Here is a 24,401-nt window from a genome sequence, read left to right on the forward strand (position 1 = left end):
AAATTTACTTCTTTCATTTAAAAATCAAAGCTTCAACTCTGCTATAAACACTAATCCGTGGAAAGAGACATGTGTGCTTCAGTTTAGAATTTCCACTGAATGTATTTCCTGTGGCACTTTTCTTGGTGCACTGTGACAGTGGTATGCCTCCCACACTGGAGAGATGAAATATAATGCCATTAGTTGACACTAGTCCTGAAAAGCACAGAGAGAGAGAGAGAGAGATTTATTGTGCCGCTGTAAGAAAGAGTGTGTGCGCTTTTTAAATATGTCAAAGTATTTCTGCTGTGGATTTCTGCTGTGGATACAGAGGGACCTAGAATAGCAAGAATGAATTTAGACTTTTTCAGCTGATTTGTCACAGTTCTGGGAATTTGTCTCATGACAAATGTTATGGGAAACTTAAAGAAACATCTTAGTATTACAAGAAATAACATGCTGCTTTTTCTGCTCACTTTGCACATGACTGCTGTTGCAATACACAGGAGTCTGCTCCTCAGCTGGAGTAAGTCACTGTAACTCCATCGAAGTCTCATGAAATCTAGGGTTGGTAAGCCCTTCACCATCCACAGTCATCACTCATGAGTCGCTTGAATTGCTCTGCACTACAAACATTTGGCTGGCTGGCCCTGGTATTAGCTCGTTTCATCTAGCCAGGCTTAAGCTATTCAGCACCACTCGCTGGGAGGACAAATCTGGAGGTGGACTATCCCTTCCATTCCCCCCCAGGCTCACATGTAGGGAAAACTCACTGGAATGAAAATCCTTTGACTCTATTTATAGGCAGCACTACGTATATTTCAAGGCCATCCCACACTTCCCATTATGAAATATTCTTTTCAGAGGCTTATAACTTCATCAAATGTTAACCGTTCAATGTGAGATTTTCTATGCCAGGTGTCTGCCTCAGGCTGCTTGGTGGTTGTTTTTTTTGTTTTGTTTTTGTTTTTGTTTTGTTTTTGTGTGGGGGCAGCATGGAATTTCCGCAGAAATGGTTCAGCCATTTCTGAGACCAAAGCTAAGGGAAAATACATTTTTTCCCATATTAAAAAAATTTCTTATAAACCACTTCCATGAACAGCTCTAGCTGCTCCATGCCTTGGAGCAGGGAATTGAAATTTGGCAGGGGATACAAAAATCCCAGCTCTGCTGCTGACCCATGTGGGGGTCCAGATTCCACATGATATGGATTTTTTTTTCAATTTTAAAGCTTTAGAGAAAACAGAAGAAATCACATCCAAAAATCTCCATTAGAAGAAAGTTAGTGTGTGAAGTCAAGTGCTCAAAAGTTAGAAATTCCAGAATTAATGTCACATAGAATGTGATAGGTCCTGTGCAAAAAATAGTATGTGATCATGTCCTTTCAGACTGTGTGATTAAAGCCTATGCACAAGGGTACCTGAATGGCACAGGAAACCTTAATTCTGGCATTTCACAACTCTCGAAGGCTGGCTTTTGCAACTTGTTTTTTTAACGTAATTTATGTAATCTTTATATTGATAGGGTTAATATAGGGATTGCTTTGGCACAATGGTGGAAGTAGGTTGAAACAGATCTGGGAGCTCTCTGTATTGGTCCAAGAGAAGGAGGATCCATGGAAGAGCAGGCAGAGTAGACCTCTCCCGCTGCTTTAGCAGAAGAGGGGAAATTGCACCCCATTGCAATTGCCCTTACTTTAGTCTCTGCTTTGCTCATATGTGTGAAATTTTACAGGTTTAGATCCATTTTGCTAATCACAGTAATCCACAATGGATTTTCCACTCATTTTTGCAAATGAGCAAGGTTGTCTGGTAATTAATCTGTTGTAATGACTGTTGAGTTCCCTGATTACTTGTGGCACAAATGATCCTCACAGAAATCACTGTATGCATTTTAAACATTGGTAAGTCAACTATTGACTGTTGGATAATGCAAACATGCCATTTGGCAGGCTTAATTTACTTTGAGAGCCTTGTCTACTTGAATATATAGTTAAAATCCTTTTAAAAATTCAGTGCTTCCAACTTTTGCAATTTGATTAAGAGTCTGATGATATTTGCTGGTTTTTTCTTAGAGCCTCAGCTACTGGAGTTGTGTAATTACATGAAAATCACAGCATTCATCTTTTAAATATGTATGTTTCTAGCTTTTGTGGAGGAAAGCCTGAATACGTGAATGAGGCCTCAGAAATCAAAAGGCAAATAAAACTAACCCAAATTTATTATTTAAAAAAATAATCTCATGATTTTTAAGTCAATATGCTATTTTGGGGAGTGGGCCCGACTCATGATTTTTGATTACTGGGGGTTGGCAATGCTGAAAGTTCTAAGAATCTTTAAGGCTGATAGAAGAGTCTACCAAGATTGCAAAAGTGTTTCCATTTGCTTCTCTCATCCACCTGCTAGCACTCCTATGGGTACCCGCATGGCCCCACAGTATGCCAACATTTTTATGGCTGACTTAGAACAACACTTCCTCAGCTCTCGTCTCCTACTGCTCCTACTCTATTTGCTCTACATTGATGACGACTTCATCATCTGGACCCATGGAAAAGAAGCCCTTGAGGAATTCCACCATGATTTCAACAATTTCCATCCCACCATCAACCTCAGCCTGGACCAGTCCACACAAGAGATCCACTTCCTGGACACTACCGTGCTAATAAGCGATGGTCACACAAACACTACCCTATACCGGCAACATACTGACCACTGTACTTACCTACATGCCTCCAACTTTCATCCAGACCACCCCACATGATCCATTGTCTACAAGCAAGCTCTACGATACAACCGCATTTGCTCCAACCCCTCAGACAGAGACAAACACCTACAAGATCTCTATCAAGCATTTTTACAACTACAATACCCACCTGCTGAAGTGAAGAAACAGATTGACGGAGCCAGAAGAGTACCCAGAAGTTACCAACAGGCCCAACAAAGAAAACAACAGAACGCCACTACCCATCACCTTCAGCTCCCAACTAAAACCTCTCCAGCGCATCATCAACGATCTACAACCAATCCTGAAGGACGACTCTCACAGATCTTAGGAGACAGGCCAGTCCTTGCTTACAGACAGCCCCCCAACCTGAAGCAAATACTCACCAGCAACCATACACCACACAACAAAATCACTAACCCAGGAACCTATCCTTGCAACAAAGTCCGTTGCCAACTATGTCCACATATCTATTCAGGGGACACCATCATAGGGCATAATCACATCAGTCACACTATCAGAGGCTCGTTCACCTGCACATCTATCAATGTGATATGTGCCATCATGTGCCAGCAATGCCCCTCTGCCATGTACACTGGCCAAACTGGACAGTCTCTACGTAAAAGAATAAATGGACACAAATCAGACGTCAAGAATTATAACATTCAAAAACCAGTCGGAGAACACTTCAATCTCCTGGTCACTAGATTGCAGACCTAAAAGTGGTAATATTACAACAAAAAAAACATCAGAAACAGACTCCAAGGAGAGACTGCTGAATTGGAATTAATTTGCAAACTGGACACCATTAAATTAGGCTTGAATAAAGACTGGGATTGGATGTGTCATTACACAAAGTAAAACTATTTCCCCATGTTTATTTCCCCCCCCCCCTACTGTTCCCCACACATTCTTGTCAACTGCTGGAAATGGCCCACCTTGATTATTACTGCAAAAGGTTGTTTTTTCTCTCCTGCTGGTAATAGCTCACCTTACCTGATCACTCTCGTTATAGTGTGGTAACACCCATTGTTTCATGTTCTCTGTGTATATAAATCTCCCCACTGTATTTTCCACTGCATGCATCCGATGAAGTGAGCTGTAGCTCACGAAAGCTCATGCTCAGGTAAATTTGTTAGTCTCTAAGGTGCCACAAGTACTCCTTCTCTTTTTGCGGATACAGACTAATACGGCTGCTACTCTGAAACTCTTCAGACTTTTAAGTTTTGAGGCAGGGACTGCCATTTTCTGTATATTTGTACAGTACTTCTCACAATGGATCCTGGACTTGGCTGGCTTGGAGGTCCTATCACAATACAAATGTTAAGGGCTTTGATTTAAGCAAGTTTTCCCTACAGTTCAGCCTGAAAAAGAATGGGCTGACCTCTCCACCTCCAGATTTGTTCTCTCTAAGTCTGTGTGTCTGACGAATATTCTGGGGGGCAAAGGGGAAGAGAGAGTGAGAGCACACTAACATCAGTCCTCAGTGTCAACCAACCAGGTTTATGTGATGCAGACCAGGTCAAGCAAGTCGTGAATGGCAAAGAGGCTTACTGACTTTAGATCTTATGTTGATCAGCATGAGATTGAGATCCTGGGGTGGTGGGTGTTTTGGGACCATCAGAGGTAGCTGGTGATGGGCTGGCATTTCCTGTTGGCTAGTAAGTGTATCCTATTTGTTTCTTATTGTGACTAAATTGACCATGCATCCTGGTTTTTCCTGGGACAGACCCACTCTTTCATATGGTGTCCCAGGAATTTTTTCTAGGACATCTTAAATATCCCAGGTTTATAACTACAGAACATTTGTTCTAGGCATTTTGCTATATGAGTGGAATTTGTTCTGTGTTTACCAGGAACAAATAGTCCAGTGGAACGAGTGTCCAGTGTAAAAATGTGTTTGGACTGAAGCAATAAGTCAAATGAGTATAGACGCTATCAAAGCTGTTTGGTTGCTCATAGTGACTACTAATGGTACTTGTTCAGTATTTCATAATAAACTGGGAGTAGTGACACTAGTACACAGGTGACTTTTTTTTTTAATGTACTTTTATATGATTTTTTTCACAGCCCTAAAAAATACCTCCACAAAAGCCTCAAGACTGCTCAACTCCCCAAGGGACTTTGTGGTGGTTAGTTGTATGTGAGGTGCACCAGATGCCTGTCACAGGGCTGGTTCAGGGTCCTGTGCCTGAAAGGGTAAACCCTCTCCCTCCCTCAGGGAAGTTTAGGTAAAAAGGAACAGGACCCATGAAAGAACTGATGAAATGGAGAGGTTCTTTGTTAGGACAGCCTTGCAAAACCTGGGTAAGGGGTGTTTCTGGTCTTCTTTGGGATTGGCCTTGGTACACCTGGAAAAGAGAGCAGACTTATAAAGGAGGAAGCCCTCAGAGAGGAACAGACAGGCAGGCTGGGAAATGGGAGACCCGAGTAGCAGCACGCTGAGGCTCCTGGTTCAGTAGAAAGCCTGCAAAGCCTGAAGGGGGCAGGAGGAGAACTTGAAGCCCCCAAAAGAGCCAGGAAGGAACTCAGACACTCTCTCTGTGGGCAGCCTAAAATAGGTCCCTGGAAGGGACTAAGAGATGGGAACAGGACTTTGGTGGGGAGTTACTCAGAATGGGAAATAATTGAGCAAGTATTGAGTGAGGGGTTTATGTTGTGGAAAGCCCAAGAAAGAAGTCCTGTAGACAGTTTGAGTACAGTGGTTGATGTATATATTTTGGATGTGGGACTGAGGTCCCCTGAAGGAGCTGCAATGGTGTGCAACCTGGCTGTAGGGCCAAGTCTTCAGAAGAAGGGTACCCCTGAACATTTAGAAGTGGCACTAGAGAGGCAGAAACTTGGCTTACTCACACCTGGGGGCTAGGGGGCGCTCTAACTGGTGGATGGCCCCATGACCTGTAGCTCACGAAAGCTTATGCTCAAATAAATTTGTTAGTCTCTAAGGTGCCACAAGTACTCCTTCTCTTTTTGCGTTTCCACCATACCTGTCCTGTTGCTATGCTCTGGGAAGGGACAAAACTGGTAAAGCTCCACTCTAGGGTATTGGGAAGTGGGGTTGCAAATAGGGAGTCCTTTTCCCTGTCTTTTAAAGGCATGTTATAATGTTTGGAGGCAGGGAAGTTCAGCCTATGTCTTGGAGCTTGTCTTCATGGCAGATTTAACTTGGGCTCAACCACGGGTTTGACCTTAACATGATCCATGTTCACACATCTGCACACCTCTGTCCATGCTACGTGGAAAGGTAGCTACCGCTCTCTGAGCTATAGCTGATAGGGCAGACCCGGAGATCGCTGTTAAGGTATATTGCTATACCAAGGTACTTGTGAAGATGTGCGGTCACACCAGTCGAGACCTGATGGTCCTCCAATCACTTTCCATAGCTCTCTGACTGGAAGTGGACTTTAAGTGGTTCTTAGAGAGTTGGGGGGCTGACTGGGCTCTACCCTCACCACCACAGGCCTGTAGGGAAAAGAAGAAGAATATGGGAGAGGAAGGGATATTCCCAGAGTTTTGCATCAATAACCTGGAATTTCCCAGGTACTAGTGTCTGGAAAATAAGGGGTACCATTGGTCCCTTGGCAGTCATGCATGGATGTGGGATTGGGGTGAGAACAGCAGTCAGTGTGTGGGTTTCCCCAGTAGGCAGAATGTTACAAATCAAACACCTTTGATCCAACTCAGAGAGGGAACATAGGGACAGGAGCCAAGGGCCACTGAAAACAGGAAAGCAGAGGCACAGATCAGTGTTGTTGTGGCCAGGATCCCAGCTGAAATTGGAGAAACTGAGGCATGACTTAGTGTCACTGTGGCTCAGATCCCAGCTGAAAGTGGGAAAGCTGAGGAAGATAAGGAGTACTGCCCATGTATTCTTTAATTTCATACCCTGGGTAGTGCCCTCAAGAGGAGTATTTTGCAATTTGCAGTCAGCTGCTGCCTCAGTCCTGGCCAGACCCAATTTATTGTTAATGGCAAAGTCTGAGATAGAGTCGTTGTTGTTGTGTGGGGCAATCCTTGAATCTCTGCAATAGGGTTTCTGTGAAAGGAAGAGAGTCAGATCTGAAAACTGATTTCAGTGCTTTGGTGAGGGGCATTGCATCTAGCATGAAAAAGAATCATTGTCTCCACAAAAGGCCGCAGCTGTCAATCCCAGTTATTGGGGTGAATGGGATCTATCCCTAGGGAACATAACAGCATACCAGCTTGGGTCCTGTCAGGAAACCATTTCCTCCCACAGTTCCTAGAGTGAGCAGCTAAGCTCTCCCACAATACCCTGTGAATGTGAGCAGTGGCACAGTGCAGTATGGTGCTAGAAATCTTGGGATATGTGCCCAATTGCCTGTATTGCTTGTCGTAGCCGGGTACAACACCAGCGTGGACATTTGTGATGGCTCTGCCTATACCTTTGTGCAATTCCTTTGTCCAGTTTAACATCTCTGCAGGGTCCAGTATGGGATGGCGGGGGATGCACTTTCTGTAGTGCTGCTGTATTAATTTAGGCTTTGTGTCTGCGGGAGGTAATCATTTGGGGAGCAGTGTTCCATAGTTCCATTTCTTTTTTCGTTTGGGTTTAGCCTCCTAATCTAAACTGGTTTTTCCTGATTGCTGACCTTTCCTGGAGCTGAGGCAACAGCTGCCCAACATGGATGAGTCCCAAGAAGGACACAACACTGGCTGTTGTTCAGCCCAGCCAGATTTGAATGCAAGGTACTTAGTTCACACCTTCCTGTATTACTAAGTCTAGGAGTCTTTGGGAAAGTTTGCACAATATAAAAGTTGGGCTTTGGATTAGGGTTTTGTTTGGAAATACTGCTTAAAAAGCCTGTCAAAATATAGCAGAACAGAGAGATTACACAGAGCTGGCTTTTTGATAGTGCCAACACAGGACTACTTTAAACCATAAAAACTATAGCCTCAACTTGTGTAAATCGGCCTATCTCCATTGAAATCACTAGAGCTAGGGCAGTTTACACCAACTGAAGATCCGGCCTTTGACTTCAGAACATGGCTGTTGCAGTACCCTTAGGGGTTTGAAAACATCGCAGAGCACGGGCTGTTTCTGTCCTGTTGATGTTAATGAAAATTGTGTGGTTAAATGCTTGTGCACCAAAGTGAATATTTTACCTTTCAGTGGGGGTGCATTTTGATTTAGATTCATGGAGATTTCATTCCTAACACTCTGCCTTATTTTTGCATTCAGGGACCTATGCATATACCTCTAAAAACTGGTTCTCCTGATGCCAGTGGCAAAAATCTCTTTGAGTTCAGTTGACCTTTGGTCCAAGTCCTCAGTTGACATAAATAGTCACAGCTCCTCCGGTTTCAATAAAACTATGGTGATTTATACCAACTGAAGATCTGGTCATATAGCTTTAGCCTGCTGCTGCTGCTGGGGTGTATTTTATAATAGCAGTTTCACATTTGTGCATGCTAAGTATTTTTAAGATTGCAGAAAATGTCCAATAGGAGCCCTTGGTTTCATAACTTTCCAAAACATTCATATTTGGGGTTGAAATTTACCATAATTGGTCTCTGCCTGAAAGTGATTTGTTTTTCTTAGTTTGAGCAAAATCCTTTGAGCTATTTTATTTTTAGTTAAATGTGAGAAAAATGCTTTTCCCTTCCAAAAAACAAAACAAAACAACCCGAAACACAATCTCACCACCCCTTTTTTTTTACCCTGTATTGCTGCAAACCAGCTGTAGTTTGACATTTGAAGTATAGCATGTACATGGCACCCTGAGGATTAGTCACTCTGCTTGACTTGAAATGCAAAATTGAGCCTTTGAAATCTGCAGCCTGCGCATGTGCAATAGAACTGTCCTGTTCCATCAATAAGTGCACACCTTAGGAACTGAGCACTGTGCATGCTTTCCATTTACTGTGGTAGAGTCAAAGGCTGGCCGGGCACTTTCATCCACTCTCCTCCCACCCCACAGTCTGTTCACGGTAGAGATGAAGAGACAGGAACAGGCATGTGACGGTCTGGCTGTTTCCTGTTCAGCAGGATTGTCCTGGTGTTTGGAATGGACGTGGCCCTCAATGAGGGCCATGTGATATGTTTTAAGTGAATGAAGTGTCTCAATGTTAAAATGTAAGGCAGTGATTAGAAAACAGTTCTACCGAGCTGGGAATGGTGCATATAAAGTGGAAGTACATGTATAGCTAGTAAGATGCTCAATTCCAAAAGCTGATCACAAGATACCGAGGTGCTCTGATACCATGGTGATCAGTGACCTTATGGAAAACTAGATGGTGTGACAAAGTTCCTCCTCTGCCTTGGTGGGTCCTGCGCTTATTGGTGGATTTTCTCGCCTCAGAGGTTCACGGCAGCACTCAGTTTGGCCACTTTTGTGGCTCAAATCTGCCATTCACTCAGTTAGCCTCATCACAGGCCAGCATAGGGAAAGGAAGAAGAACAATCCCCGCAGTCTCGGCTGATCCACCTAGTGGATCAGGGAACGGGCCAGAGACATTCCCCGTTGGTGAAACCCAGAGTCCAGTTCAACTCCTCTGGTATCAAGTAGGGAGTTGTGGGGGGGGGGAATGGAGGGAACCCGGGCCCGCCCTCTACTCCAGGTTCCAGCCCAGGGCCCTGTGGATTGGAGAGCTGTCTACAGTGGCTCCTGTAACAGCTGTGTGACAGCTACAACTCCCACGGCTACTTCCCCATGGCCTCCTCTCAACACCTTCTTTATTCTCACCACAGGACTTCCTCCTGATGTCTGATAATGCTTGTACTTTTCAGTCTTCCAATAGTACATCTCACTCTCAACTTCTTGCTCCCAGCTCCTCGCACACATACCACAAACTGAAGTGAGCTCCTTTTTAAACCCAGGTGCCCTGATTAGCCTGCTTTAATTGATTCTAACAGCTTCTTGATTGGCTGCAGGTGTTCTAATCAGCCTGTCTGCCTTAATTGTTTCTAGAAAGTTCCTGATTGTTCTGGAACCTTCCCTGTTACCTTACCCAGGGAAAAGGAACCTACTTAACCTGCTGCTAATATATCTGCCTTCTATTACTTTCCTGTAGCCATCTGGCCTGACCCTGTCACAATATGTATAATCAAGGAGATAAGCCAATGATACAGAGTGCGTCCAACAATAAGAACAGCTAATGCCAATAAAGTTCTTCAACTCCTAAAAAAAAAAAAAACCAAAAAAACAAAAAACAACCTTCCCTGTTACCTTACCCAGGGAAAAAGGACCTATTAACCTGGGGCTAATATATGGGATGTGTGCGAACAAAGACCGTGAAAAAGGCGGCCTGGGTCATCATTGAAAAGTACTACACCCGGCTAGGAATGACTTCCACACGAACAAACGGGTGTGTGAAGAGAGTGCCATCATCCCTAGCAAGAAACTTCGCAACAAGATAGCTGGGTATGTCACCCATCTGATGAAGCGTATTCAGAGGGAGCTTGTCAGAGGTATCTCCATCAAACTGCAGGAAGAGGAGAGAGAGAGGAGGGATAACTATGTCCCTGAGGTCTTTGCCCTTGACCAGGAGATCATTGAAGTTGACCCAGATACTAGGGAAATGCTGAAGCTGCTGGACTTTGGCAGTCTGTCCAACCTGCAGGTCACGCAGCCCACTGTGGGAATGAACTTCAAAACACCAAGAGGAGCTATCTGAATCCATTGCTGTGCTGTCACTTTTATAAACGTGATAAACCAAAAAAAAAAAAAATCAATCTCCCATAGCCATCTGGCCCGACCCTGTCACATAGGGTACGGAGATGAATCACTATATTGCCAGCTCTGTAGCACTCCTATTGTCCCTCTCTCAAGTGCATTTTCAGAATGGTTTTTGTGGATTGTACTGATGAAAGGTCTGCTGGCTACTGCTCAGCTCCTCAGCGTCCCCAGTCTCTGTTGAACAGCCTGACAGTGTACTGCCATGATGCGAGGGTAGCTCAAAGGCTTGTTGAAGGGGAACCTATATACTCAATGAACATGGTCACAGTGAATTTCAAAAATAGCTTTCAACAAATATTTTCTGATAGATGTTTCACATGGCTTTCCTGTGTCAGTGACTGTGCAGTATGCTTGCACCATGGTTGACTGACTGACAGACCATTTCAGTAGGACATTACAAACCATTGAGCAGCACTGAAGAATCCATGCCACAAGTGTAGCACAAGGCATGGTCTTTTCCTGTTCCGCAGTGGTATACAAGATGGTACAGTAAATATGCAGCAAGTTTAGAAAAAGCATATACACCATCTAGAGAGAATTTAATGGGTGCTAGTCACTGAAATGACATAACTGATCAATTTTCTTCCTTTCGTTTACCTCCATAATTTGAAAAGAGTATCTTTATTTTAGTGACTGTTCACGATGGAGGAGATTTTTTTTTTTAAGGGAAGCATAGCCATCTCAGCTCTAGGAACAATCATATGGTTGTGATGTCCTTATCAAACAGAACAGATTGCTGTGTTAGTAAGTCACCTGCCCAGCACTCTTGGCAGCTATGGATCTGAAATCTGATATATATTCCTGAGCCTGTCTCAGCAGTGTTAATGCAGTTTGCCACTCAGTGCTTTCTTTCCCCATCCGTATGCCTTACTGATGGAGACTGTGTTTTACATTAAGATGTAATGGGATGAATTTATTATCATATTTCCAGCATTATTAAAGTCTTCAGGACAGTGCTAATCAGCTCTAATTAATCTCAGCACCAAGGAATGTAGAGTACAGAAAGCTTATATTAGAGTTCTATAATTGGGCTAAAGGTTCTCCCCCAAGGCTAATACTAAATAAGAGAGAGCTGCCAAGCTTGGTATATGATAACAATACTGACTTAAAAGTATCATTAGGAGACTAAGGATCATTTTGTTGATCTTTTAATGCTTTGTGTTTTACATCAAGTTCTTAACTTTCAGGGTCTTTGTGCTGTTGCTTTTTAAGAATGCCTTTTATATCCTTTCAGCTCTGAATCAGCAGACCTAATCATCAGCTTCCCGCAGCATTCATCCAGGGAGTTTACTGAGTGAGGAATTCCAGGAGAGCCGCTTCCCTTGGGGCTTCCTACGGCTTTCTTAAAGCTTTCTTAAGGAGACATTAGATTCTTCCAGATAGCTGCTTTGGTTCAAATCCTCTGGCCTTTTGCATGGGTCTGTAATGTGCATAACATACAGAAATGTCATGTTTCAGTTTTACAGGATGGGCACGGAGCTGGCATGAAGGGTTTTAGTTCCCAAACTCCATACACTGTGAATCTGAGCCCTTCCAGGGCTCTCAGAGCAGGGGTTCAGAACACCTCTGTGCAGAGGGGCTATGGGAGCTAAGGGGAAGAGTCCAGCATCCTGAGTAACAATAGCTTGGGGCTAAGGATGTTAGGTACAATTTTCAAAAGAGCCTAAGTCCTATTTTCAAAAGTGACTTAGTCACATAAGAACCTAAGTCCTATTGACTTTCAATGAGTCTTCAAGCTTTTCTATACAAACACTTAGTGTGCAGCAAGTAGGGATGTAAATCTACCCCACACTAGCTTGCTGCACACTAACTGCATGGACATTGCTGCATGCACTAAAAGTTCCTTGATGCTTTTTGATCTACCCCACTTTGAAGTGGGAGGAGATTAAAGCCCACTATGGGATTTTTAATGCACAGTGGCAGGGTCCACATGGATGCTTACTGCGTGGCAGCTAGAGCAGGATAGATTTATACCCCAGCTTGCCACAAGCTAAGTGTTTGTATGGACAAGTCCTCGTGCTCCTAAGTAGTGCTGTGCAGCAAACACTTCTCTTGTCCCCCAAGAATTGTTGAGATTTTATAAAAAAAAAAAAAAATTCTCATCCCAAATGAGTACAAAAAGTCAAAATCTTAAACTTTTTTGCAAATCAATAATTCCCAAAACATTTAAGTTCTTGTCAATTGAAATGTTTAATTTCAATAATTTCCAAGCTTTTTGTTTCAATTTCAATTTTTTTATTTTATTTTACCTTTTTAGTATAGTCTAGACAATTTCAAAACAGTCATTTCAGAGAGAAAAAACAAAACTTTTCATTTTGAAAATGCAGTAATGAGTTCTTTCAACAGTTTCAAAATCTTTATTTCACTTTTTTTTTCTCAATTTGAGGGAGTCCTCAAAACCAGTTCTTTCCTGGAAGTGGTTTTGGTTTCAATGAACCAGCATTTTCTGATAGGAAAAACACTGGAAAATTCCCAGCCAGGTCTACTCCTATGTCACTTAGATACTTCGGAAAATGTTATCCACCCCTCATTCCTCCACCGTGCTTGCATTTACCTGTGTGCACTGCTGATTTTCTTGGCGTCAGTGTGAAGAATTGGCCCATAGTGCTAAGTTAGTCATGTTGTCCATGAAATATATGTAATCCATGTGCATGGGGGTGGAAAACAGTTGTATTTTCTAAAATGATGGTAGTCACGTAATGGACTTTGAATTTAAATGAGCAACAAACAAACGTATTCCTGCAGACGTGCTTCTGTATAGTGTGCACTTTTTATGTTTTCCATATTCATATTCATGCACTAATTAGTCTGTAAAAGCCAAACAAGCAGAAATACTAACAAGTATTGCTCTCGTTGGGCCTGATTCTCCAAATGGATCCAAATGCACAGCATCCCATTTGAAATCTGTGCATATGGTTCCCCTTGGAGAATTGGAGTCCTATTCTTTCGTTATTTGTCAGAGATCAAATGTTAGTTACACAGGGTGGGATTTCGAAAAGTGTGTAAATGAATTAGAAGCAAAAGTCTTATTGCCTTTTGGCCGACAATGGGTATGTCCACATCGCAAAGAGAAAACTGTGGTGCCAAGTCTCAGTCTCAAACTGACTTGCGTTGGTGAGGCTCGGACTACAGGGCTAAGTGTAGATGTTCTCACTCAGGCTGGAGCCTCGGCTCTGAAGCCCAGCAAGGGGTAAGGTCTCAGAGCCTGGGCTCCAGCCTGAGTGGGAATTTTTACACTGCTACTTTTAGCCCTGCAGCCCAAGCCAGAGTGAATTGACCTCAGCTCTGAGACTTGGTGCCCAAGTTTTTCCTGGCAGGATTGACATACCCTTGGGCGCTTTTGAAAATCCCTATTAACTGTAGTTAGTAACACAAATCTTCTTTTTTAATCTTTCTTTTTATTCACTTGCTGTACTTTTAAAGTTAAACCATATTTATATTTCTCAAACAAAGTATGTATTGAAAGGTTTCAGAGTAGCAGCCGTGTTAGTCTGTATTCACAAAAAGAAAAGGAGTACTTGTGGCACCTTAGAGACTAACCAATTTATTTGAGCATAAGCTTTTGTGAGCTCACGAAAGCTTATGCTCAAATAAATTGGTTAGTCTCTAAGGTGCCACAAGTAATCCTTTTCTTTTTATGTATTGAAAAGAATGCAGATGTTAAAGATATCTGTCTTAAGGGTGTATCCTGCTGCCCACCACCATAGTAGCTAAGTGCCTTCTGTCACAATTTCAGGCCAACTGCACCTGTATTTCCTCTCATGGTCCCTCAAGGGCACCCACAGTAGTTTCTGGCTTCTAGCTGTCACCTGTCTTGGGCAGAAGCCTGCGTCTTGCTCCCTTCAGAGCAGGATTTTAAGGCCACACAGCTCCCTGAATTTACACTGTGATGGCCCCAGCAAACCTGGCAACCTAAATGCTCATCTGCATTTTGCTTTCTCCCCAGAGGCTGTGACCACTGTATTGCCCACAGTTATAAGTTAACACAAGCACAGTTTTTCTTAGGTGAAAGCATATTTAAAACCTACATACATGCTAATAAACTTACGAGAGGTCATCCTAACTCCAGTCTCAGGCTCTGAGAGGTATCTGGTTTTGAAAACTTACAACTGGGTTTTGTTCCTGGCTACAAGTTCGTGACTGTCTCAAAGTCAGAACCAGAACCCAGGCTGGGCAATTTGGCTGTCTCCTTATACTGCCTGAGCCTTTTATCTCCAGCATAAATCCACAGACCATGACCCAGTCCTCCTCATGTAGCTGGAAAATGCTGGGTTTTTGCATAACTAGATGTGAGGACTTTGCATTCATCTGTCCCTAGGTATACCCTAGGAAATCCACTTCACATATATTTTCCCCAAAGTCCATTCTTGTCTGGAACATTTTCAATATAGTCCTTTGAACTCCCAGCGCTCACTTCACATCTCTCCCCTAGAGAGGTTACATGCGATCCTGGCCCACAATATTACATAAACTTTACAGTTTATACAACAGAGCCCAAAGGTACTTAATCTTAATTCAACAAAGTCTCCCAAGGATATGCAGGAAATTGCCATATCTATCACACCTTCCAAGTACAATCAATCGCAATAGCCAAGTCCCTGATGGAGTCTCTGGCACTTCTCCCTTTTGAGGTCAAAACTCTGCTTGGGATACAGTGGTGTTGGGGTTTTTTTTAAGTATTTGTATTAATTTCATTTTTTTTTTTGGTTAGGGGGTAAGATTAGGAAAGAGGAGTCACTGTTGTGAGTGTCTTTTTTTTTTTTAATGGGGGAAAGGTTTTTTTGAAAAGGGAAGATTTTGCAACATTTCCTAACGTTGGTCACACTCAGGATTTGCCTGATCTCCAGAAGTTTTATTTTTACATTTTTTTTTTGTTAATTCGTAAAACCACTCATTTTAGGCAGTTTTTCTTCTAGGGACTTTCTTAACCTTTTGAATTTACTTAAAAATTGCACACTTGAGAGAGGGAATGTGTGTCTCTCTTTTTAAAATGTTTTGTGTCTGCACCAGTATTTTCTCTTTGTGTTCAGTTACTCCTCTTTTCTCTGTCCCTTCTTGCTTTTCCTCTGGAAAATATATATTTTATGAATCACCAAGATATCTTTATCTATATTCTATCACCATTCCTTTTATTGACCTTAATGGCGTCTGCTATCGCTATGAATACAATACATAACCCGTGAATATCCATCATGACTGTATATAGTGCAAATTCCATAATCGGGAATACTGAACTTGCATAAAGTACACACAAAAGGATTAAAACAAATTCAGACAGATCTCATCCAGAAGAACCTGTATTTTTATGCAAAATTTAATGAGTCACTTTCTCTGTGGTTGCAAAGCAAAATATGACTTCAGTTCTGTTGCATTGTAAGGCAGGGCCGAATTTGGCCCTCAATATTTAAAGTTACATTTGATTTAAATAAAACTCCCCCAAATTATTATTTTATTAGTAAGGAGGCTTCTCAATATAAGGCTGGGAGTAAAAATGGGTTGTTTTATTTGTATTACAGTAGCACCTATGGGCCACATAACTTCCACTTCAGCCTAGCAGAATTTGACACACACATTTCACACTTCTGGGCTGACACTTTGTGTTCTGTGGTTTCCAGCAGATATGCTGCTCCTTTAAATGTAGTGGGTTTAAAGTATCACTGTGCTATGATTTAGCTCTTAATATTTTAGTTCAGGTGATTTTTGTGCCTATTGTGTGTGGTGTTCTGGCTTCTTGTGATTTTTAGTGCTTCGTCATGACACTCAGCATCGACCAGCGATGGAATAACTGACAAGCTTATACACATTGTAAGGAGAGTGGTCACTTCAGATAAGCTATTACCAGCAGGAGAGTGGGTTTGTGTGTGTGTGGGGGGGGGGTTTGAGAAAACCTGGATTTGTGCTGGAAATGGCCCAACTTGATTATCATACACATTGTAAGGAGAGTGATCACTTTAGATAAGCTATTACCAGCAGGAGAGTGGGGTGGGAGGAGGTATTTTTTCATGCTTTATGTGTATAAAAAGATCTTCTACACTTTCCACAGTATGCATCCGATGAAGTGAGCTGTAGCTCACGAAAGCTGATGCTCAAATAAATTGGTTAGTCTCTAAGGTGCCACAAGTACTCCTTTTCTTTTTGCGAATACAGACTAACACGGCTGTTACTCTGAAACCTGACAAGCTTTTAACAGTGATATGACATAGAATGGGAGCACATGACACTGTGAAGTTATTCAGATCTGGCTGACACTGACATATAGAAAATTAGAGCCCTTAAGGTGCTAACTCAGTTTCAATGTTTCATTTCTTATGAGTTTTGTCTGATGTAGGGCATCCACCTAGGTTGTTAATTTGACTATAAGAAAAAGCACTTTCTTTTACTTGTATGGTATATATCTAGAAAGTAGTTTTAATTCTTCTATTTCTGGTTTTGTTTTTGTTTTCCAAAAGAATCGGATTTGCAGATCTGCCAGCACAGAGCACCAACCTGTTGCACTAAAAAGATGGAAGAAAACTACCAGACAGCTGTTCGGAGAGAGAGGACTCAAAACATCCAGGCCTTGAACTTTGAACTGAAATATATGATAGTTGGTCATATCACAGCTTTTCAAGGTAGGAAACACATGGAACTTCATGACCCCCACAAAATAAGCATGCTAATGTTGTAGAAGTTATATAATTTGTACTATATAATTGCAGGCAAGGTTCTCTCACTTGTGTTTTTATCATTTCTGCTAGACGTTGAGTCATGGTTTGTGCCTCAGCTTTCTGTGGCCTTGATTCAGGAAGACATCCCTCTTCAGGAGAGCACTTGGGCATGTGTTACTTTATGCGCATGTTTAAATTCTCTACTAACTAGACATGGATTTAAGCAAATGCCTAAATGTTTAACTGAACTTGGGCCTACCTTCTAGGCTTGAAAAAGACTCAGACTTGGATTTTCAAAGGCACAATTGGTAGATGGACACTAAGACCTGAAAAAGAGCTCTCTAGCTCAAAGGCTTGTGTCTGTCAAGACCTAGGTCCAGTAAAAGATATTGCCTCACCCACTTTGTCGCTCTAATATCCTGGGACCTACACAGCTACAACAACCCTGCAAACATTTGTATCTACATTCTCCCATTCAATGTCAAGGAACAGAAAGTAGAATAAAATGTTTTTCTTCCTGATCCCTGATATAGTTCACAGAGAGAACTATCATCTGACTAGTGCCTTAAAACGTTTCACAAACTATTGAGTCACTTGAAGCCTGACTCCTTTTTGAAGAGTTGTGGCACCCAGTTAAATGTGAGTGCATGAAGGAATTGACATTTGAAAGATTATGTTCTGAGAGGAGTGACTGTTCTCTTAATAACAAGTAGAATTGTCTTTCATCTGGAGATTGCTATATTCGGGCTGGTGTCTTCTGGTCACAGTATTACTCAGGAAAATCAAATGCTTGTATAGGACTTTATATTGCAAAGTGCTGAACGCTCTGTCGGCAGTCCAGCAAAGAACTTACGCACAGGCTTAACTTTAAATGTGTGAGTGGTCCTATTGATTTCTGTGGGACTACTTGTGCTTACAAAGCACTTCAGTACAGACTTCTTTTTTGTATCTGGGCCCGAGTGCTCAGCACCTTGCAGCATTAAGCCTTAAAATATGCTAACCTGGACCAGGATTCATTTGATTAATAGAATTGGCATCATCCTGTATACTCAGTGTTATCAGCAGATTTGTAGATCTCTTGTCTAGATGCTGCCTTTGGGGGGAAAAAAGATGACTTAAAATAAATAGAAATTAGTAAATGGTTTAAAGCAGTGTGTTTCAATCTGTGGTCCATGAACTCTGGGGTCAACAGACTATCTAAGATTTCCTAAGGGATCCACACTCCATGCAAAATTTTTTAGGAGTCCTTAAATGAAAAAAGGTTGAAAACTACTGGCTTAAAGTATGACCATAACAAATGCTGAAAGCTTAAGAAGGCAATCAAATTACAAACTAAAAGTTTTGCTTTTACTTTTGGATGTTACAAGCTGGAGGGAGGTGAGAGCAGGAGGGGGACAGCATGAGAGACATGGCATTTGCTTTATTTCACAGTTAGTCTTGGAAAATACTTCAATATTCCACATGGCTTTAAAATCCGGTAGCAAGGCCCTTTCGAGCAGCACTGTGGTAAAGCTGGGAAATACATTGTAATTGTTGAATGCTGGTGAGTGATTCAAGTGATCTTTCAGTATCGTTATAGAATAAAGATACGGTCAGAATAGATTAACCTCTCAACCCCTTAGGTCAAGCCAGCAGTTTTATTCCTTGATGCTGATGAAGCCTTTGGAGGAAAGTCTTTGGACATTTCAAGTAGCTTAAATTTCCAGTCGTTTCTTAGAAATGGGCAAATAGGTTGTTTATTGTAAGTTATGGACTGTCTTTTGTCTAGGTTAGGTGAGAACTTTTGATAATGTAACTTTGCTTTGTTGCACTGAGAGCTTCATGTGTTCTTTAGGCTTTCCTTTGCACAAAACCAAAGTTCCTTTCTTCATGTGACATTCTGTTGCTAAGAGTGGTATGATACAGGACACTTACCAAGAGGTGAGATCTTAGTTCAGTCCTTTTTGTCCATTTTGTTTTGCTGCTGTTTTACATTATTATAAAAAGTCATGGCTGCAAATACGTGAATCAACTTAGTCTCAACAAACCTTGTTTTAAAAGGGCCTCAGGTCTTCCTTAGCCTTGGTGCTGTAGAAGCAATACAGCATCATTCAAAAGTGAGTTGCCACTTCTCCAGTTGCTTATTTTTGAGGGTGTCTGCTGTCTTTCAAATTTTCTTTGCCTCCTTGAATGTTTTACAAGATCTTCCCCTTTTAGAGGGCAGCTCGCTAGTAGACCTTGTTGCCTACTCTTGGGAAACATATGCTCAGATGCTTTTATAGACTCCTACAATTCAAAGCCATTGTATTACACACACTTTGTGAGTGTGTGATCCCTAAAACTATAATACAGCTTTTAGGATGGGATTTTCAAAAGGGCTCAGTGTTGGCCGAATTCTGCTCCTGTTGGAGTCCGTGGGAGTTGGACTTTAATGCGAGACTAGTTCGGCCCGTGCTGAGCACGCATGAGAGTTGGACCCAAAAGCGATGCACTGGGTTAAAATGATACATGAATTTTTAAAAACCCTCCCATTTGGGCAATGTTGTTTCTCATTTTCCTGTGTGGAGGCCAAATCCCATTTACTTAGATGGGGCCATAATTGGGTTCTGAGAGTATTCGTGGGAAAGCTTGGATATTTGATTAGAGAGGAGATTTTGATGCAAGCAGGGCAATATGAAGAGGGTTCAACTGAATACTCTCCCTGACATGCATGTGAACCTCAAAAGGTTGTATCTATTTTGGACTGAGGAGACTTCATTTTATTTTTATTAAAAACACACACACACACACACACACACAGGTATTTGAATTATTCTGCAGTCAAAGCTGAACTAAACTATTTTTAACAGCTGCCAAAGTCACGTAACATGATTAGTGTGTAAAACTCAATTAAATATATTACATCTGTGGACAGACTTGTTATTTTTGGATTAGTGCCCAGTTCAGACACATGGTCAGCTTTAGCACTACTACTGCTGAATCCCTTTTTTTTTCCTTTAAATTTTGCAATCTGAGCAAAGCTGTGCTAGTGCAAACACTTAATAAATCAAACTTTCACATTCTGCAAACGTCTGAGCTTGTGTTTCTGCCTCTCGTGTTGTTGCTGTAATACCTGAGTGGAATAGGAAGAGGGACCACTTGGCCTTGGCTATAGGTCTGGCAGGCACCTTTCCTGGTAATGTTAGGGATGGATGGATGCTGGTAGGCTGATGTCAACTAGCCAATTGGATCATGAGAGACACCACCAGCAATTGGATTCTACGGTGATGAAAGAGACAGACACTCTGTCATCTGAATCAGGCCCTGAGTATCTGAGATGATGCCAAATCAAAAAGTCGTTCTGTATATGGCATATTGTAAAGGTTTAATGGGAAAATTCTTGGATTTACTATTATTTAACATGTTATATCATGGAAAAGTCTAAAAGCCATAACCACTGTGCAGACATATTGTTAATGATGGTCCCAGCCACAATCCCTGGCTTGTAGTCTAAAAGAGAAGATGTAGAAGGTGGATGGGACAAGCAGGTGGGCCAGGGTGCAGAAAACAGTGTAACAAATAACTAGAATATAGAATGTTTACAGGTCTTAGTCAGCCGGGTATAGTGATCACAGTATGTCAACTTCCTAGCCACTATCAGGTTGTACTTTACCATATGCTGTATGGGAAAGTTCAAACCGTCCCATCCCTCAACCCCACTGTCCAGCAGATCCTCTGTCCCCAGCCTGGGATGACCAACTAATCCTTTTTTTACTTTTAAATTGAACGGAATCTAAAATGCAACCTTATCACTAACAAAGCCTTTCATTCTTTAATTCATTTTGAGAACAGAATATTCTTCCTTGAGCTAAGCATTCCTTTCTTAAAACTTTCTGTTTGCAAATAAACAGCTGAATTGCTGAAGGTTAGAGTGCAACAGGTTAATTTTGCTTGTGGTGATACTACACATTATTTGACACCTTCCCGGCCAGCCACTCCTGCACTCCTTGTGGGGAGAGTTTCAAACAAGAGGACTTGGATTCATTGTTAATGGATTAAAAGCCATGCGAGTGTGGAGACTGAAAGTTGCTGTCAGAAGAGGTATCATAGTCTGACAATAAAGCTTTGTTGTGTGCAGACAGCAGAGAGAAACCTGCCCTCCATCCTCACTGCCTTTTCAATGGAGCACTAACAGGTGCTCTGTATGAGGCCACAGAAGGTTGGCTCTGCTCCTGTCATCTTATGGTGAGGCTAATTTGTGGTAATGAGAATCCAACTGCTAGTAATTTATTCATTTGGCTGATGATCTCTGGGGAGAGGTGGGACAATGTACTTTGAAACCTATGCCAATTTTCAGCCCCCAAATTAGCAGGTGTTAGAGCTGCCAGAAAATGATTAGTAGAAGTTTGACTGTTTCTGACAATTTGGTTTCTCACTGGTGTATTTCTCTCATATTTTATTTACTTTTCACAACAGACTACAGGAAATAGATGCTCATGGGTGCTGAATAAAACACTGTTGTGTGAACAACAGGATATTGGCCATAAAGCAACGTTTTAATTCTGTGGGTCATAGAATCAAAGCAGCCCTACTACATAACATTTGGGTTCCCCCCTCCAGATTTTGCGTGTTCCCATTAGGGCTCAGTTGTCCTATCAGACACAGCTGTAAGGAAGGAGCCGTTTGAGTCAACGGGTGTAGTTCTTCCCATGGTGCCCTGACATATGGGGATTTCACAGCTGGTGCCATTCCCTGGCCCTTCCTCCCCTTCACCCTTGAGGTGTCTGGAGGGGCTGTGAGGATGGCTTGCCCTGAACAAGGTAGAGAAATGCAAGATGGAGCGATTCCCTGTTACTGTTGTATTGTTAATAATAAGAGTGCCTAGATTCCCCACTGAGACTATATGCATATTAAGGGACACTCCCCCCCCCCCCCAATTGTGTGATCTAAACAGGCAATAAGTGGGAGGGAAAATGGAGGCACAGACAGGTGGAGTGACAGGCGGAGCCAGGCTCAGACCTAAGGACTCCTCACTCCCAGGCTTCCTGCACTTAGGATGGAAGAATCCAATGCACCGCTACAGACTAGGGACCGAATGGCTAGGCAGCAGTTCTGCGGAAAAGGACCTGGGGTGACAGTGGACGAGAAGCTGGATATGAGTCAGCAGTGTGCCCTTGTTGCCAAGAAGGCCAATGGCATTTTGGGCTGTATAAGTAGGGGCATAGCGAGCAGATCGAGGGACGTGATCGTTCCCCTCTATTCGACATTGGTGAGGCCTCATCTGGAGTACTGTGTCCAGTTTTGGGCCCCACACTAGAAGAAGGATGTGGATAAATTGGAGAGAGTCCAGCGAAGGGCAACAAAAATGATTAGGGGTCTAGAACACATGACTTATGAGGAGAGGCTGAGGGAGCTGGGATTGTTTAGCCTGCAGAAGAGAGGAATGAGGGGGGATTTGATAGCTGCTTTCAACTACCTGAAAGGGGGTTCCAAAGAGGATGGCTCTAGACTGTTCTCAATGGTAGCAGATGACAGAACGAGGAGTAATGGTCTCAAGTTGCAGTGGGGGAGGTTTAGATTGGATATTCGGAAAAAAATTTTCACTAGGAGGGTGGTGAAACACTGGAATGCGTTACCTAGGGAGGTGGTAGAATCTCCTTCCTTAGAGGTTTTTAAGGTCAGGCTTGACAAAGCCCTGGCTGGGATGATTTAACTGGGAATTGGTCCTGCTTCGAGCAGGGGGTTGGACTAGATGACCTTCAGTGGTTCCTTCCAACCCTGATATTCTATGATTCTAACAATCTGCCCACTAGACCACTCTGCCTCCCACTTTATGACCCCACTACAAAAGCCAGGTCCAGTCTGGCTTTTTCTCAGTGCAGACAGTAAAATGACTGACAGTGCAGTAATCAATGGGCGCTGGATCTTCATGTCACTGGCGTCCCTGCCTGCATGACAGCTGGTGTCCTAAGAAAGAAGTAATGTAACTAGCCAGCACCGCCAGCCTCCTGGCTGGCCTATGAAATGAGCATTTTGCATATGAGTTTGCTGAGTCACAGGGCTGCTGACACATATCTTACTGAACTTGGAAATATTCGCTTGAAATGTGGGCGACTGGTTAGCAAAGCTGACATGCAATGAAATTTACAAAACAAAAAAAACTTGGCTGCAGAAATACATTCTGGTTTGTAGTTAATTACTATATGAAATGTAGGCACAGTGTGGTGAATAGATGGCATCCAAAATCAATGAGCTATTTAAAAAAAAAAAATCCTGCCTGTGGATTATTTACTGCTGGATAACAGAGAAGTAGGAGTCTTGTTTTTAAATAGGTTTTTTGTAATCTCATAATACTTGGTCTTTTATCCGGACAAACTGTTACACACCCCTTTCCACATGCATGACCCTGCTAAGTAGAGTCCTGTACTCTACTGACCTACTGAGCTGAAAGTTAGCCAAGGTGTATAATTTTGTTTTGGCTTGTTGAACAAAGGACTCCCTACAGAGAGAGATCCAGGAGAGGCTCCATTGGAGTATTTCTCTTCCCCTCCTGTACATGGTTCAATCCCATTTGAATGGGCCAAATGATCTCTGTTTGTAGCTGTGAAAGTTCTGATTTCAAAAAAATATATTTGTCTAAAAGGAAGATTGGAATATCCCTTTTAGCCGTGGCATCTTATGCATGATGAGCATACATAGTCTTTTGTCTCCTGTTGGTTTTGTGTTGTGTTCATGTTTACCAGTTGGGATGGCACTATATCTTCACAGGTATAAGATATATTTACTTACATCAAGCTCCATCATATTGCCACTGCTGTCCATTTTATTATTAATAATAACACCTAGCTCTTTATAGCACTTTTAATTCATAGCTCTCCCTTGACAAATATTAGTATCATTTCCCCATTTTACAGATGGGGAGATATGGAAACTGAGAGATGAAGTAACTTTCCCAAGGTCACGTGGAAGGTCAGTAGCAGAGCCAAGAATAGATTCTAGGTCTTCTGAGTCCCAGTCTTGTCCATCATGAGAGGCAGTGTAGAACAATGGATTAGACACTGGCTTGGGATTCTGAATGAAGGATCATCTTTTTGAAGTTATTCATCTTCAGCGTTATGACGGGGTACCCCTCCTTTCTTCATTTCCTCCATTGGCTCCCTCTCACTCTGTGCATCAGGAAACAGACAGAGAATACATAAGCATTATGAACTTCCCATTACTGCTTCACTAACACTTTCAAGTTAGTCTACATATGGAGAGTAAAAGTTCAGACTTCTTTCTGATCAGTGTCTTTTTCTCAGCAACATATTGAATTATACTTTGCAGTGTCTAATATTCCCTGAAGTTCTAACCTTTTTATATTCTGAACATGTAAAATTAAAAAACCTTTGAGCTGTGC

The 24,401-nt window shown here is 42.2% G+C and overlaps 1 protein-coding gene and 1 pseudogene across 4 annotated transcripts in view; both read left to right on the forward strand.

The window, feature by feature from the left end:
- Positions 1-24,401, forward strand: part of LOC140917371 (glypican-5) — a 617,795-nt gene that overhangs the window by 26,112 nt on the left and 567,282 nt on the right. For all 4 annotated transcript variants that reach the window (XM_073360049.2, XM_073360046.1, XM_073360047.1 and 1 more), the window contains exon 2: positions 16,847-17,008. In XM_073360049.2, coding sequence (XP_073216150.1) covers positions 16,847-17,008 — 162 coding nt within the window. The remainder of the gene's footprint in view (positions 1-16,846; positions 17,009-24,401) is intronic.
- On the forward strand, positions 9,929-10,354 carry LOC140916909 (small ribosomal subunit protein eS17 pseudogene; annotated as a pseudogene).

The sequence above is a fragment of the Lepidochelys kempii genome, chromosome 9, assembly GCF_965140285.1.
Source record: "Lepidochelys kempii isolate rLepKem1 chromosome 9, rLepKem1.hap1, whole genome shotgun sequence".
NCBI lineage: Eukaryota > Metazoa > Chordata > Testudines > Cheloniidae > Lepidochelys > Lepidochelys kempii.